Source organism: Notamacropus eugenii, chromosome 1 (assembly GCF_028372415.1).
Source record: "Notamacropus eugenii isolate mMacEug1 chromosome 1, mMacEug1.pri_v2, whole genome shotgun sequence".
Taxonomy (NCBI): Eukaryota; Metazoa; Chordata; class Mammalia; order Diprotodontia; family Macropodidae; genus Notamacropus; species Notamacropus eugenii.
Genome location: NC_092872.1, coordinates 13,137,560 through 13,154,033, shown reverse-complemented (window position 1 = coordinate 13,154,033; position 16,474 = coordinate 13,137,560). Strand labels below are relative to the sequence as shown.

Sequence of the window (16,474 nt, the reverse complement as noted above, 5' to 3'; positions counted from 1 at the left end):
GTAGCTAAGTAATCTTTGAATTGTCTCAGGCTCCTAGTATGTGAGTTAGATCAAATAAGGTAAATGTAATTTGATGTTAACAGGTCCTCAAGTATAAGATAGAGTTCTTGGAGCTGTTGATCTCTTGAAAGGATAAAGGACAGGACTCGTACCAGCAAATATGGATTTGGGAAGAGATTTTATCTAGCATGAAAAGGAGGCTGGTTCAAAGGCTGTGATCACTGTGAGAGTTTTGTTTTGAGGTGGTAGAGTTAATTTTCATCCCTATAAGCCACATTTCTCTCTAAATTTTCTACTTGTCTATCAAATTTAATTGAATATTATTAAAAATAACAAAAGATATGCTCAACTGAAAACTTCTATTGTATATGCTATTTTGTTCCCAGAACATGGATTGCAGCACAAATCATATTCAAGTTTTATCTATATGCCTCTTAGATAATATTAAATTAGATTGAATGAAAAGATGTTGCTTCTTTCAACCTTAACCCTAGACAAGCTCTGTTATCCCTAGTGATTAAGTTAAAACAGATTGTTCTCATTCTGGAGCTGGTAAGCTTTTGCATAGTCATTTACTCCCTAGAATGAGTGACAATAGGCCTTGCTCTTTTTGAAGTTTAAATAGAGAACTGGGAATGTTTGTTTTCATATCATGGGAACAATATATTATCGTGTCAATGAGAACGTCGCTTATCCTTGGCTATAAAGTAGCAGTGGAATGAGGAGAATTTAAATGGACTGAGCTTCTAATCAAGATTTCTTCTCACTATTTTGTCGTTTTATTATTTTTTTAATATAATATAGGTATGTATAAGCACAGGCATGGACTAATGTTCTGAAGATGTGGATGACATTATTTCATTTGACTTTTGCAGCTCCTGTTCCTGTAGCCGAAGTGAATCCTTTTAAACCTTGTCTTGAGAGTTCCCCAGCTTTACCTACTGAAGGTAAGGGGAAAAGGTTCCTCGTGACGTCTGGCTTTAAAAAAGGCCATGAAGTGGATGAGAGTGGTAGGTGTATTTTGAAAATGATAGAAGTTTGTAATTCTTGCTGGAAAAGAATCTTGCTGTGGAAGAATCTTAGAATTGTTTTATATGGGCATAGTTCTGGAGCTTACAGTAAGACTGTCATACCCTGGCCAAGGTCATGAGGGTAAGAGGTGTGATTTGAATAACTTAATCTGATCGTGCTGAATGTAGTTAAATTTTCCAGACATCCAGTTAGCCTGTTTGGTAATCCAACAGGAATGGTGATTGGTCGTAAACTTGCTAAATCATAAAGTAAGCAAATGAATATGCTTGTTGAGAATCCTTAAAGTTCTGAGGAGGAGTCTTAGTAAAGCATGAGCAAGATTTCTTTGCTCTAAGCCTTTCAAAAGGAAAGCGCACATGATACTAGTGTTGGATGTCTTTCAGTAAGTGCTAGAGAAGACTTCAAACATAGGCTCCATCTGCACAGAAAAGACATTTGACAAAGGAATTCTGAGCTCTGAAATGTTTCCGTCTGTTTATCAAGTGTGTTGACTTTTAAAAAATAAACACTAAATTACAGTATTAATGTTAATTGAGCTTATCCTTTGAATACATTGTCTCACAATTTAGGCAAAGTGTCTTATCAGGGTAGAGTGAGGAAATGTGCTGAGAGACACGTTGGGCACAGTCGTCTCACAGAGATTGACATAAAACATTTATTAGCCCTTTTAACTAGGAGAAAATAAAATTGTATTTTTTTTAAACTTTTTTGGTTTATACAGTACCTTCAGAACCAGTCGCGGTCATAGAACAAAAAGTGTACTTGCCAGAAACCTCAGTTCCTGCAGAAGATAAAGCTTTAGAGAAACTGAAAGAGATTAAAGCCCTGATAGCTTCTCCTGAGATTATAGGTAAGTAGAAACAATTCATTTATTCAGTATAAATTTAATAAAGCCATACTGTGTTTAAGGCATGATGTGGGTGCTAGGGATAGAAAGATATGTCCAACATGCACCTTGCTTTCAAGGAGCTCATAATCTAATAGAAGAGGGTAATAATTTGACTACAAAAGTGAGGGAAGAGTTCAGGAGATAGGTCCAGGCAAAGTGCTATGCATTTGATGAGAACAGCGTGATCATTTTTGTATTTGTGGAAGAGTGGAGGGTAGAGAAGGCCTAAAGTAGGCCTCCAAATAAAGTACAGATTTTAGAAGAGGCTAACTAAGGCATGGGGTGGGACATGAGCAAAGACATGAAATTTTTGAAGGGACAGGTCGTGGGGACTGGACCTGTGATTTCATTGGTATAGGGAACTTCCAAATGAGATTACCTCCTCTTTAACAGCTATTTTTAAAAAAAAAAAATTAAATGAAAATTCTCCCAAAACAAAGAAAACCAAAATTCCAGTTACAATATTCTGTTTCATTTTTAAAAACTTTGTTGTGAAACTCAGAATGGATAAGTTTAGCATGACTTTTTTTTGGGACAACTAGCTCTAATTTGTCAAGTAATTAAGGAAATTTTCAAGTTTGTATAATCATTATTTGTGAAATGATTAATCTTGCAATCAATCCATCATCAACCATTTACTAAGCATCTTCTGCATGCCAGATAATGTTGTAAGTCCTGGGAATACAAAGACATAAGTGACACTCACTGTCCTCATAGAGTTTACTTCCTGTTGGAGAAGACAATTGTATATTCACAACAAATACCAAGTTATTTTGGTGGATATAGCATGATGAACTAGGAGGATTGAGAAAGACTTCACAGTCTACATTGTAAAAGGTTGCATTTTTTTTTTTCCAAGTCAATAGCACTTTATTAAAGGGTCCATGGCTCCTTCTAATGAAATAGACTGAAAATCTTCCTTATGATCTGAGATGCCTCCTTTTCTCCAGGCCTTAGTTTTATACTGCTTAATACTCAGAAGATACGGAAAAGCCACAGTAAAATACAAAGTCTGGCTTTGATCCTCCAGGAGGGTCTACACAAAACTCAGAATCCTATTGGTTGACAAACGTGCTGATGGGCAGACCTTGACAGACTTATCTTAACCTTTCAGGAGATCCTACCAAGCTGATGAGCAGATTCATGGGCTGGGATGATAAACAGATGTCAAAAGATCTATATGTGCCAATGGGCCAGTAGAAAGGCAGCCCTTAGGCCGGCAAATAGGGGCACTAAAAAGGTTGCATTTTGAAGGAAGCATATCAGAGACAGAAATGAGGATGGGGCTCCAGGGAGTCTGGGGTCTGCTCTTTTTCCCAACTAGTGATGCTTCTGCTATTACAAAGATTGAAATCTTGCATTTTTTTCCCCTACTTTCCTGTTCTAGCAGAAGCATTGACTACAACACCATCAATCCAAACTAAAGCATCACCATCAGAAGAAACTATTCCTTCCGTTAATTTCACTGAATTAGAAAAGCTGAAAGGAGAGTCGGAGTCCTGCCATGTTTCACCTTCAGAGGCTCCTCAGGAGCCTACAGGTAGCACTAATTTCTATTTTGGCCAGCTTCCCCAGAATATTTTACACCACTGTTTGCAGTTCTAGCACTGTCTTTGAACAGTGGCTTTGAATAATGTGATTTCCAGGAAATTTTCTAGTACAAGCTTTCATTTTTATTAGGCCTGTGACTTCACTTTTGAATATTCTCTTTAATTTCTCAATTGACTTTCTTTAAAAAAAAATGTGAGTGCTCTTGTTATATTCCTTATCACCTTTCAAGCTAGGCCTCTGCTTTGTGCATTTATATTCTTTTATCAGAGAAAGTGTACCATATAGTATACCACTTTTCCAAATTAGTAAAATAAGTGTTTCCAAATTTAAAAAAAAAAATAGCCTTTTCTTCTTCATTCCAAAAATGGTTTACCTTGAGTTTCTTATTACAGAAGTTCTGAAAGAAATCTTTGTTACTCTTGAGTTGATTAAAGATTAATTTATTATGTCAACCTTTTAATGTAATAAATGAAAACCTGCATTCTCTAACTCCCCCATGCCCTAAATATTGCTAAAATACACTATTTTTATGCTTTATTTTATTCTTCTTTTTTTCCTTTTCTTCTGCCCATCCACGAGAGCATTTAGACTTAATCATAACTCCAAAGTCCAATTCATCAACTTTCCCTAGCTTGGAAGTACAGGTATTTTGACCCTCTGTAGTAGAAGAAAATGAGGGGTTAAAAAGCTGAGTTACAATTTTTTCTCAGAGTGTGGTAGAATTACTCAGTTCTTAAGATTATTCATTGATGGGGTAGAAGAGGTGAAGATTGTACTCAATTGTTGTTATGAGGGGTATAAACTTTTAAAAATCTTTTTGGGGAAAACTTTTTTGTAAAGAAATTACTGAATGGGTTGTTGAAAATGGATTAGTAAGTTTATGAGTGATTTAAGAAAAAGCAGAACAAACGGTTGTTTTTGAATTTTAGCAAACTTCATGTATTTCAGGTGTCTCCCCTGCACAATCAAAACAAGCTTACAAACCCAGTGACCGCAGGTTGGGTACACCCAAGCCTGTATCTCTTATTGATGTGCCCCCTGAACTGGTGGGAAGCTATTCTCAGCAGAAGATTCCTGATCCAAGAATGGAGCCCGTATTTTGGTCAGAATCAGGATGGACTGGTTCCTCCCCCAGATCCAGGTTTCCCCAAAGGAGGATGCCCCATACTGATTTCCTGGAATCTCGAAGGGACCTTGGAAGAGAGACATGGGATGTGGAGTGTGTACCAGCAACACTGAAGAAAAAGAAGAAAAAATCGAAGCAAAAGAAATATCTTCAACCCACAGTTGGGGAACCTTGGAATGAAAACTTTGAGGTAGCGAAAACTCATCTTACAGGAGCTGACACATCAAAATTAGGTGCTCCCCCAGGGCAGTCTGCTGCCATGACTAAAGAGTACAGGCCTGCATCCAAAGATAACTCTAGAAAAGCAACCATAGCTCGGCCAAGAGAAGTCAAACTGGTGGCCGCATCCTCTGCCTTGGAGAGCTCGAGTATATCATTGAGTCCTACCCAGGAAGACTTTAAAGGTGAAAGCCATTCTCAGATTGGGGGGGGTGCAAATGAAGAAAGGAGTATCCCTAAAGTAAAAGAGGTGCAAGATGTCGGCTTGTCATCACCGAGTAAGAGCCCAGTGAGCAAGCAGGCTCTGCCCTTTGAATGTAAGCCCCAGCCAAGTAAAGATGAACATCCTGCTTCGGTGCTGCTAGCACCTCAGTTAGAGCCTTCTTTGGATAAAGTGCAGGCAGTGGGAGTGGTGGATTTGAAGCCACCATGTCCAGGGGTTTTCCCAAACAAACAAGTAGAAGCTCCTTTTGCGACCAAACCTGAAGAAGGAGGCTTTACCGCTAACGTGAATCAGAAAACCAAGGATGTGCTTTCAAAATCAATAACACCCCAAGAGCAGATTAAATTGGCGGCGGTTGAGGCAGGTGTTTTGGGAAGTAGTCTAACGGACATTGCTGGTGAAAGCCAAGCAGCTGACCAATGGGCATCAAAATCACCAGGTCTTGTAAAGAATAAAGTGGACCCAAATGTAGCCAAATCACCTGAACTTAAAATTTTTCCTGAGCAAAGCCAGGAAGTGGGCAACCTTACTTCTGAGCAGCCATGGTACTGTGTGGCAGGTCCTATCCCTCATAAAGGGCTGGAATGCCCTGAGAAAATTGGTGATAGTAAAGAGAGAAAAATGAGAGAGAGTGTAGAATGTCCGTTCATTTTGGAGACACAGAAGGATAAGGCAAATCTCATAGCAAGTGGAAAAATACCCCACATGAAAGAGACGAATGTCCACAATAAGCTGAAAGGGGTAGAATCGATGTCTTCCAATCAGGTTTTAGAGTCAATGACTAGTCTCGTTAAGACTGAACCTAAAGAGAAAGTTGACTCAGTTGTGGATGTTGAAAGTACCTCGAAAGTAAGAAGTCCTTTGGGTGATAAGGTAGACCCAGGTCAAACTCCTACAGCTTCAGGAGAGAAACATATGGCTAAAGGTTCAGAAAAGAACATTCCTGAGCAGAGCAAGGAGGGAATACCTCCTGTTTGTGAATGTCTCTCAGCAAGCTTCCCTGAGTCCGATGCAGCTCTCCAAGTGACTGAGAAACCTAAAAAGAGGGGTAGCGATGGGAAAAACAAAAAGTTTAAAAGAAGTTATTCTGGGCAGCCTGCTTTGTTGGAGGACAAAATAGATGCACACGTTCTGCCCGTTGCAGACAAGAATGGAAATCGGGACAAGCAGGTAGATTTCTCTGATAAAAACAAGGAGTTCATGCTCCTTTCATCCAAAATTTCCGATCCTTTGCTTTTAGGCGTTTCTGACAAACCTGGAAAGGAGTCAGTTGGTGAAAAAAATAGAATCACTGAAGTTAGTTCTTCTGACCCCCAGACATTGGTTAAGAACACTGTTAAGGACTCTACTTTCACTGCCTTGGATGCTGATAGAACCGATATTGTCCTTGATGAGCCAACCCGCCCTTTGGGACCTCCTTCTTCAGGGCAGCATGTGGAGAGTAAGATAGAAAGAGCTGTGGGTCAAGCAGTAGTGACTGACAAACCAAAGAAAAGAGGTATTGATGGGAAAAGTAAAAAGGATAAAAATACCCAGCCTCTCATAGAGAGCAAACCAGGTAAAACTGAAGTACTGGTTCCTTTGGAAACCAAAGAAGAATTTAAAGTTGAGGGAATGAGCTGTGTAGATGAAAACAGAAATATTACATATTGCTGTTCAGAACCACCAAGTAGTTGGGCCAGTGAGACAGACACACTCAAGACTTCCATTTTGCCTGAGTCAGAGATTTGTGGGAAACCACATTCCCTAGTTTCTTCCAAAGCTGAGATGAGTGACTCTCTTCCAGATGCCTTAGCAGAAAGTGGGAAAGAGCCCTCCAAGGCACAGGTTTCCAAATTATTATCATTAAATGACCCCAGGAAAGATACTGTTGTGGGTGACGAAACAGCAGGTAGCCTAGGAAAGGATCCCCCAGTGGATTCTCTTCCCAGCGTAGCAGTTGTTGCAGATGTTAGAGCATCCACAGAAACAGAGAAACACCAAGGGAATCATAGTGTTAAGAAAAAAGATATATTCAGCTTACCTGAGTATATTGGCCCACTACAAAATCAAGCAGGGGTGGATGGAAAACAGGTAGCAGTGGAGAGTGATGAGAAAGTCAAAGACAGCAGTTTCCAAGGATCAGTGGAAGATAATACCACTGAGCAGCCCCAGGAGAAGGCAGAGCCAGTAAAGGAACAGCTCCATCTTCAGATGCAAGTAGAAGATGCAGGTCTAGCATTAGAAAACAAAGGCATGGACAAAAAGAATGCAGATGGAAGCGTTTTTCAAATGCTCATGGAAACAGAGAAGGGGAAAGGGAAAGTCCTAATTACAGATGCAGTTTTGCCAGACAGTAAAAGTGAAAAGCTGGATTTTCTTGAGGATAAGCCTAGTCAAAGATTAGATTCCCAGAATCTAGGAAGTTCAGCTGACAAGGTGGGTATAGCTCTTCTGCCCACTGAACAGGAAAAGACCCAAATGGAAAAACTCAGTCGCGGCTGTAAAAATATAGACCAAGAAGGTAGCCTCTTGGAACCCACATATCTCTCAGCAGATCTATCAGATTCTAAGGAAGAAACTCTTCCATTGGAAGTTGTTGTAGATAATTTGTCACCAGCTGTTACTAAGAGTATTCAGTCCCCAAAGCCTAAAGATACAATCTTAGAAGCACCTCAGAAGTTGACAGAAAAATCTGGACAGAGAGCACTGGGTGATGGAAAGACAGCAGTGAGAAGCAAAGTGGCAGAACCATTGAAAGGCTACATGAGGCCTACCAAATCAAGGGGACTTACTCCCCCATTGCTGAGACCTGCTGTTCTGGATCGAGAGAAACCTAAGCATCTGAAGGCTCATGGTATGAACCAGCCAAAGCTGGGGAATGGTGTGTGCTTGTGGTTTGAAGCATCAGCAACACTAGCTTGTGTGTTAATTCTGTACTGATTCCAGCTGACCTTATGTATTGTTGGTGTGTTGGCATGAAAATATATAACCATTTAATGCTTGATGCCCCTAGCAAATATGGCATGATTTATAGATGTGAAGAGGTCAGTGTTTGATTGGTTTGCTCTTTGACATAATTCTGAACATCGCTTTTTTGTAGAGATGGCTTAAAAAACCTATCACTCTTTTTTGTAACAACCTGTCACCAATCAGTTCTCTCAGAATCTGTTAATTTCATGCATACAGTTGTCCGACTGCAGTGATCTTTGAACGCAAGACTCATATTGTATATTTATATTTTATTATACTTTATAATTACATCTATTAATTAATAATTAAATCATTATATAATCATTATAGAATAATTAAATAATTAAATTTAAATAATTAAAGTCTGTGAATTTACAGGGAGTTAAAAACTTTTCCTTTCCAGCAATGTATGTGAAAATTTATATCGGTGCATGTGCATTAGGTATTCAAATTGAGATCCAAATTAACTTTGGATTAGAATGAAAGTATTCTTTTCCTCTCCTCCATTGTTAAGATAATAAACTGTATACTTTGTCGCTAGGGTATATAGATTTTTTTCCAGGAGAGAAGATAGGGTTCACAAACAATTGGCTTTAGGCTCTCAACAGGTCCCTATTTTTTACCCATACTCTTAGGCATAATCAGCAGTCATTTTACATGTGCCAGGCACCATTTTAAGTTTGAGAAATACAAAGACAGGCAAAAGACAATGACTGCCTTCAAGAAGCTCATTTACAGCGTTCATTTATAGATCGTCTAGTCAGGGATTGTAATGTATTCAGTAGCCAATGGTGGGGGGTGGGAGACAGAGAGAGGCCTTTTAGCACTTGAACTTGTGATCACTGACTCTGTATTTTAAGCTGCGGAGTTGTCGATTTTGTTATGATTTCGAATAGTGTTGTCTTGCCCCTCAGAAGTAGAACATCTCAGCAGGTTGTGTTCCTGAGCCTACCTGTCCGAAGTGCCATGTTGTTTGATGGTTTTTCCTCTCTTGCTGTGAACGAGGCTCCCTTGTAAGCATTTTCTTCTCCAGTACATACAGAGTCATTTTACGTTGTAAAGCAGCAGTCTTCATTAGCAGTAAACCATTAGAGGTTTTAACATTCTCATCAGGTTTTGGGAAAGGCTTTGTTGTTTGAATGAATATTGTGGCACAAATCTGTTTTGATGGAAGTGTTGTGAATGAGATTATTCCCAGGTAAGGAATATTACTTTACTGCAAAGACAGTCTAGAAGGCAGGAGAATACTGAAGGTGTTTGTAGAAGAATGTGACCATCAGCCCGCAGCTCTTTTTTATCTTTCATTCATAAACTTCCACAGCTTTGGGACAGTCTGAGAACAGAGCCACGCACTGAACCATTTTGTGAATATTACATTGTATATACATGTATTTAGTATGTACCAGGATCTCCATGGTTAAGTTCTCTCAAATGATCATTTAGTGAGGCCTCGTTCTCTAGTGGGGCAGCCATGCAAAGTGTCAAATATGACTTTTGTGAAAGCGTTGCTCTCTATCCAGCCTTATTCCTTTCCATTAAGCTCAGCAGTGAGGCCAGGCCCTCAGTGTTCTTGACTGTCAGAAGCTGGATGAACAGATAGTCCTTTCCTTTCCAGCAGACAGGTATCAAGTTTCCAGTCTTCACAAAGTCTGTGTAAATCCAAGAGCTGGTGGGTCAGGAAGTAGAGTAGAGATCTTTTAGTGGAAGATGAGTGGAGGCAAAAACAGAAGCGATGTCTTTTTTTTTTATTTCTTGTGTTTGAGGCTTGATCTCCTTCTCTTGCCAGTCCCCTAAGTTCCGTGGCCACTCATGGGTCGGATTCTAAAACTGATGGCCATGGTAGCTTTTATTTTCTCTTTTTTTTCCAACCTGGTCCAGTTCACCCCTTCTCAGGCAGCTGGTGGCTGTCCATTCATACAGGTTCATTCCTTCTGTGGGTGCTGGTCTGCTTTTGCTCTCCTGTTCTTCCAACTCTTGAGCTGAAGTGATTACCAGCCACAGTCTCATCAGCAGCAGGGCTGCTGAAATGATAGTCCACAAGCTGCTGGACACTACAGATTTCCTGCACAAAAGGAAGAAATAGATAAGGAATTGGAGAAACAGTCAAGAGCCTAAGCAGAGAAACAATATCAATTTGTAATGGGAAATTTTAGTTACCAGACATCTGCTTGAGCTTTTTTGTGCTCAAAATAGACCAGCTAAAATTTCTTCAGTTTGCTTTAATGATAATTTTCATGCTCAAAAAATGGAGGAGCTCACACAACTAAATTTCATTTTGAATATTCAAGAAGAAGGAGTTGGCTGCTGGGTTGGAAGTGATGATGAATCTGTGGGTAAGCAGGAATGACCCCTCCGTTTTAGAATTTGTAGTCTGAAATTCTTAAAAGACAGATCTAACCAAATGACCTTCCTGCTCAGAATTGCTCGTGAGAGAAATATACAGACTCCTCAGCCTGGCATTCACATTTTGTTTGCTTTGGCCCCCACTTACCTTTCTCATCCTTTTGCATTTTACTGCCCTTCACACAGTCTATCCCCATTAAACTGACCCCATGACTGATCCCTCCTACAACATTCTCTCTCTGTCACTTTTTCTGCTTCTCATCTTTGCCTTCGTTTCCTTCAAAGTATAACTCAGAAATCACTTTGTCTCTGAAACTTCCTGATTTCTTCAGGATTATTAGCATTCTTTGCTCTTTAAATTTCTTTTTATATACTTTTGCTTGTGTACTATACATACACCCCTATTGAACTGTAAGACCTGTCAAATCAAAGACTCATTTTTTTTAATTGCTCCAGACAATGTTTTGCAAATAGTAATGTGTAATAGGTCTGTATTTTGAACTGAAAGCTGAGAATAGTCTAGATCAGTTATGTCCAAACTTTTGATGGCACCACTATCATTAAAAGTTTTTTTGTGCTTCCTCAGTTTATTTATTTATAAATGAGATGCTTGAGTAATTGTAATTATAATCTGATACTTTTACAAAATGGACATTTAAAAAGGGTAAAATAAAGGTGAAACAATACTGGCTTACAGATCTATGCATAATTAAGCCTGGAACTAATGAAATCACCAGTTGAATATACAGAGAGAAAAGGGTTCAGGACAGAGTCTTGAGGGTCTCCCATAATTGGCTACAGCAGGGACAAGAAGGATGACAATTAGAGGATGGTCATCAGATGTGGCACTTAAGGGTAACTTTGATTGAATGAAAAGTCAGGTATAAGGATATGCTTATAAGATTTGAGGCATCCTCCATGGAGAGAGGGAAGCTCAGAAGAGGCATGGGTTTTTAGGGGCAGAAGGAGATTGGAGATACTTGCTCAGCTACCATTGCTCTGGATCATAGAGGTTGCTCCTGTCAAGTCTGGGAAAGAGAAAAGGGTGGGGTGGAAAATTTGTCTATGAAGTCACTTTGGTACCTTACCTTCAATTTTTCCTGGCCTTTAGGCACCACACCCAGAGCAGCCTTTGAATGACAACTTGAGAGCTGGCCAAAGGAATGTATGTTGTTATGTAACTGTGTTGGAGGCAAATCCATGTTTGTTAGGGATTGGGGGAGGTTGAGCCACAGCCCAACGTCCCTTCTTCAGATTAGTTGATTATCAATAGCTTGAGGTTAAGCTATGTTCCTCTTGGCATTAGCTGTAGTCCCTACTTTTGGAGGGCTACCTTGATTATTAGAGAAGAGAATTAAAATAATATAGAGAAGTGATACATATGATGCCATGAATTAGTTTTCTGTGGGTAAAGTCAATCCAGAAGGAATGGGAATCCTCAGAATAAAGTTCTGAAGCCACAAAGGAAAAACAAATCTGATGAGATAAAAGGTATAAGCTACCTGAAGACTTCAGTGCATATGCGTAGATAACTCACACATCACTTTAGACTTTTTAAAACATAACATACCTACTAGACCTGGCAGCAGCTTAGATCTATAGCAGGAAGAGAATCCAATCCAGTCAACATATATTAAATCCCCACTATATGCCAGGCATTGTGCCAAGTGCTGGGGATAAAATTAATAAAAGAAAGATGGTCTGCCCTCAAGGAGCTAACAATCTGTCTCATGGAAGGGGATACACTTAAAGGGGGAATGGTGCCAATCTAGACTGGATGCAGGAACATCTTGTTCTGTGGCAGAACAGATGCAGAGTGAGATAAGAGGGAAGAGAGCTGAGCATCAAGTGGCAGCGGAGCTTCTCACCTCCTACTTTGCCTTTGTTTTCTCTAACAGAAGGAATGATTTTTGGACTAGAATGGATAGTGCAGATATGGTTAATGAGGGTATGGATACCCACGTGATTATTAAGAGCACTCCCAGTGCTCTCTGAATTTAAGTCATTTGACATGTGAAGTTACTGAAAGAACCCCCACAGATGATTGTAGAATTTCAGCCTTTGATCTGGGAAAGTGTGAAGAGCAGGAGAGGTCACTGTAGTATTGGTTGTCCCAAGTTTCCCAAGGTTCAAAATGAAAACTAAAAACAGAAAAGATTCCAAGTGATCTTAACTTCAATCTTTGGAAAAATTCTAGAAGTTATTAAAGAGGTGGTTTGTGAATGTGTACAAAAGGAAGCGGTAATCACAAAAAAAGCCAGCGAGGCTCCATCAAGAACATTTTAAGAACAAAACTTTTTGATAGGCCTATTGAACTCGGTATTGATAGAATGTTGGAGATAGGTAGATTTTTTTTTAAAAAAACCACTTGAAATTACTCTCAAAAGTGATTTTCCTAAGGCATTGCTCTGTGTCTGTCTGTCTCTGTCTCTGTATCTGTCTCTCTCTCTCTCTCTCTCTCTCTCTCTCTCTCTCTCTCTCTCTCTCTCACTCACTCACTTCCTCACTCCTCTCCCATAGCCATAAGTTGCTACTGGAAAAAAATCAAAGCTTTGACAATATGGACCTTTGTTGGCAAGGTGATGTCTTTGGTTTTTAGTATCCTGTCTGGATTTGTTACACCTTTCCTTCCAAGGAATATGTTAGTTTCATGCTTACAGTTGTCAACTGCAGTGATCTTGGAGCCCAATATTATAAACTGACACTGCTTCCATTTCTTCCTAATTGGAGGGTCTTAAAAATTTTTTTTTTTCCTTTAATAGTCTTCTATTTATTCTCACCATCCACCACCCCCCTACCCCTAGCCCACCAACATAGGCACACCTGTCTCTAACTCCATCCTTAAATTTTGTTTGGTCTGATCAGGCAGTACCTGAAAATTAAGGAAATTTTGGGGTGACTCCAGGGGACTCCAACTTTCGCCATCCAGTTAAGAATTTCAACTCGAGGTAGTTGAACTAATCCGATATATGAGATCCAAGAGTAAACGTTTTGTTATCAACCTAATGAGCCAATTTAAACCAAGGACAATATGAGCCTATCTATTTGCTACAGGGATCCACTTTTCTTGCTGAAGTCCTTACTCAGTTTCTCTGCTCTTTCATTTTGAGTTTATCTCTGGAACACTATTCACTTCACTTCTTCCCCACATGATCAGCTCCTCTTCTCTTCTTCTGGTTTTCTTAGAAGCAGGAGAAACAAGTCAGCTGTGGTTCAGCCGTGCTTGCTGTGTTTAGTCCTTTGTCCAGACAGCCTTACATGTAGAGTACCAATAGTAAGGGTTTGGGATGGTAATGTAAAAATCATCCTATCATTCTTTTCTCCCTTTCCCAGCACTTTGCCATTATCCATTGCAGAATTAGACAGAGGTTCCACAAAATTGAGGCCCTTCTTTTGCTTAATTTTATGGTTTTCCACTCCACAACCTTCCCCCCAAACCCCAGCAAAAAATTCCATTCGTTTCCAGGTGGTTAATGTAGTGTGATATGCTTCTGCACATTTAGCTAGACTGGTCCTTAGGAAACAGACTTGGTTTGTTGGTGAGATCATACAGTCTTTCTAGTGCGGTAACACTTTAAGAAAATTGTTCTCCACTCTAATACCTTTCAAGAATCCATAATTGAAGCATCAAATTTATTTTACTTCCTTTTGAGGATAGAACTATCAAGGAGTGGTTAGTTAGGCTTTTTAGGGGAAAACAGAAACCTTCTAATAAGTCAAGAAATATTTATTAAACCCTTACTGTATGCTCAGCACTGAAGATAGAAAGAAATGCAGAAATATGATCTCTCCTCAAGAACTCATATTCTAAATAATAGTATTATCCCTAAGAGCTAGGGGAGATTGTACTTTCACCAGAGGAAGTGGATACAGAGTTAAGTTCTTGTGCCACTGTGGGTTGAGCCAGATGACTTTGGAAGTCCCTTCCTACCCAGCCAGATTGTCACCCATGCCACACTATGCAGCCACGGTGATTTTCTCTTTAGTTTAGATAACAATCTGGCTATGATATGCAGTGGAAATTGGATAACACATGAAATTGAGGTTCTAGGATTTTGACACTTGAAATAATTATGTATGTTTTGAGGAATGCCTTGCTAACGCCTAACTCTGGGAAAGCTTGACTGACGTTTGCTTTCTTTTTTCCTGCTTCTGCTCATTAAGTCCTTTGATGAATGCCACAAAGCCTTGATGCATGAATTTATGAGAGTCAGACTAACATTTTTCTTCTTTTTACTGGGTCCTTTTTACTATGAAAAGATAATTCAATTTTTATATCAGTCAGTAAGCATTTATGAAGTAGCTGCTATATGGCAGATATTGGGCTAAGCAGTGGGCATTCAAAGGAAGATAAATAATAACATGAACTCATTATCAGATTACTGCATAGGAACTTCTCCTTAAATAACTGACCATCCTTACTTTCTCTCATCTGAAGGTTCCTGCCTACCTTGTATTTAACAAATGCTTGTCAAGTTGACTGTGTTGAAGTTGAGTTCTCTCAATCATGGTCCTTTATCCCCTGAAACTTTCCATTTGCTGGGCGATGATTTTGTTCTCATTCTGTAGAGGGAAAGTAACTGAGTCCAGGAGAGGGGAAGTGACTGTCTCAGGGCCACGTAGATCACAAAGCAGGATGGAAGTTCAGCTTCTGTCCATTTCAGGACTGTGACCTTAGACTTCCCTTAGGTTTTGTTTTTGCTTTCTGTTTGTTTAATCAGTAACATTTATTAAGTGCCCAGCATATATGAAGCATTTATATTTTATTTTATAATCAATCAATGCCCCATATATCAAGCATTTATATTAGTTTAGATTATTGTTACTTCACCATCTTGATTACGTATTTCTTTGAGGACAGGTACATTGTTATATTTTTCTTTAAAAATTCCCACAGTGAAAGCAGTAAAGATTTAGCAGTAACAACATGAAATTTTGCGCACAGTGGGCACTTAGTAAGTGTACTTTGAATTGATTTTGGTTTTAATTGATGAAAAAATCATATATAAGTAAGCTATAGAGTGGAATTTTCAAGTTAATATTTTTGAGTTTTTTTCTCTGAATGTTTTTATACTTTTTTGTCATACTCATGTAAAAAAGCTTAGAGTCACCCATTATCATCCAGTTAAAAATTAATATCTGTCAGTCTTGCAGAACTTTCATGGAAGTTTAATGGTTTTGTGAGCCATTTTTCTTTTTTTAGGCATGAAGTATTTATTGGGAAATGTCTTGTATAAGGTATCTTATGGTTTTGCGCTGGTATCTATGAGTACCTACCATATATATATGTATATATACTCATCATTGCACTCCCAGATTAGAAGCAAGATTATAATTTTGTGGTCTTTGGCTTTTATTGTCTCAGTAGTTCTCATCTCTGGATCACTGGATGTTATCAGTAGCAGCACTTAGTTGGACTTTGTTTGTAGAAACCATGGCAAGTAGCAGTTTATCATACTGGAAAGTAGTGTTGCCTTGGAAACTGGTACAAAAAAGACCGCTTAGGAACCAATAGAAAACAACAAGGAGTTATTGAACAGGATAAGCAACAGCTTCAGGAGGAAGACAGAAATAGAAGCACTTGGCAGTTGCACCCGCTGAGCCGAGAGGCTCACACACTCAGCTGTGTGTCTTTGATTTGGTTAATGAATTAGAATGAACATATGTCATGGAAACTGCCTTATTCCCAACTACACAGAAATTCATGTGGCTTTTTCTCACATTCAGAGGGTACATTTACTTTTCCCTCAAGTGGACATAGCGAAAATGGAAAGTCTTTAGGAACCTTCTGAGAAATTAAAAAATGACGTCTTTTTCTTTGGCTGTATTAGAGTCATTGGTCAGAATTTAGTCAGTAGCTGCGTAAGTGGTAGGTGCTTTTTTCATGTAGAAGGTTTTTACTCCCATTTTTTTTTTTTAACAAAATTTATTGCACAAGTTCACAGATATGGAACAGCTTTTAACATATCAAATTACCATTTCAGAATAATCATATTACTGTTTCCTCTGCCTGTCTTTTTTGACAAATGATCTTACAACTCAAGTAGAACATATTTTATTAACTCCTCTTTTCCTCTTCAGAAAGTTCAAATCCTTTTCTGAATAGAATCCCTTTTTTCTTTTAAGTTCTTAAATTTAT

The 16,474-nt window shown here is 38.9% G+C and overlaps 1 protein-coding gene across 15 annotated transcripts in view; it reads left to right on the top strand.

The window, feature by feature from the left end:
• MAP4 (microtubule associated protein 4) overlaps positions 1 to 16,474 on the top strand; it is a 236,621-nt gene that overhangs the window by 161,482 nt on the left and 58,665 nt on the right. For 14 of the 15 annotated variants that reach the window (XM_072653985.1, XM_072654020.1, XM_072654047.1 and 11 more), the window contains 4 exons: positions 876 to 947; positions 1,754 to 1,882; positions 3,309 to 3,461; positions 4,421 to 7,876. In XM_072653985.1, the coding sequence (XP_072510086.1) occupies positions 876 to 947; positions 1,754 to 1,882; positions 3,309 to 3,461; positions 4,421 to 7,876 (3,810 nt within the window). The remainder of the gene's footprint in view (positions 1 to 875; positions 948 to 1,753; positions 1,883 to 3,308; positions 3,462 to 4,420; positions 7,877 to 16,474) is intronic. The other variant, XM_072654011.1, reaches the window with a different exon arrangement.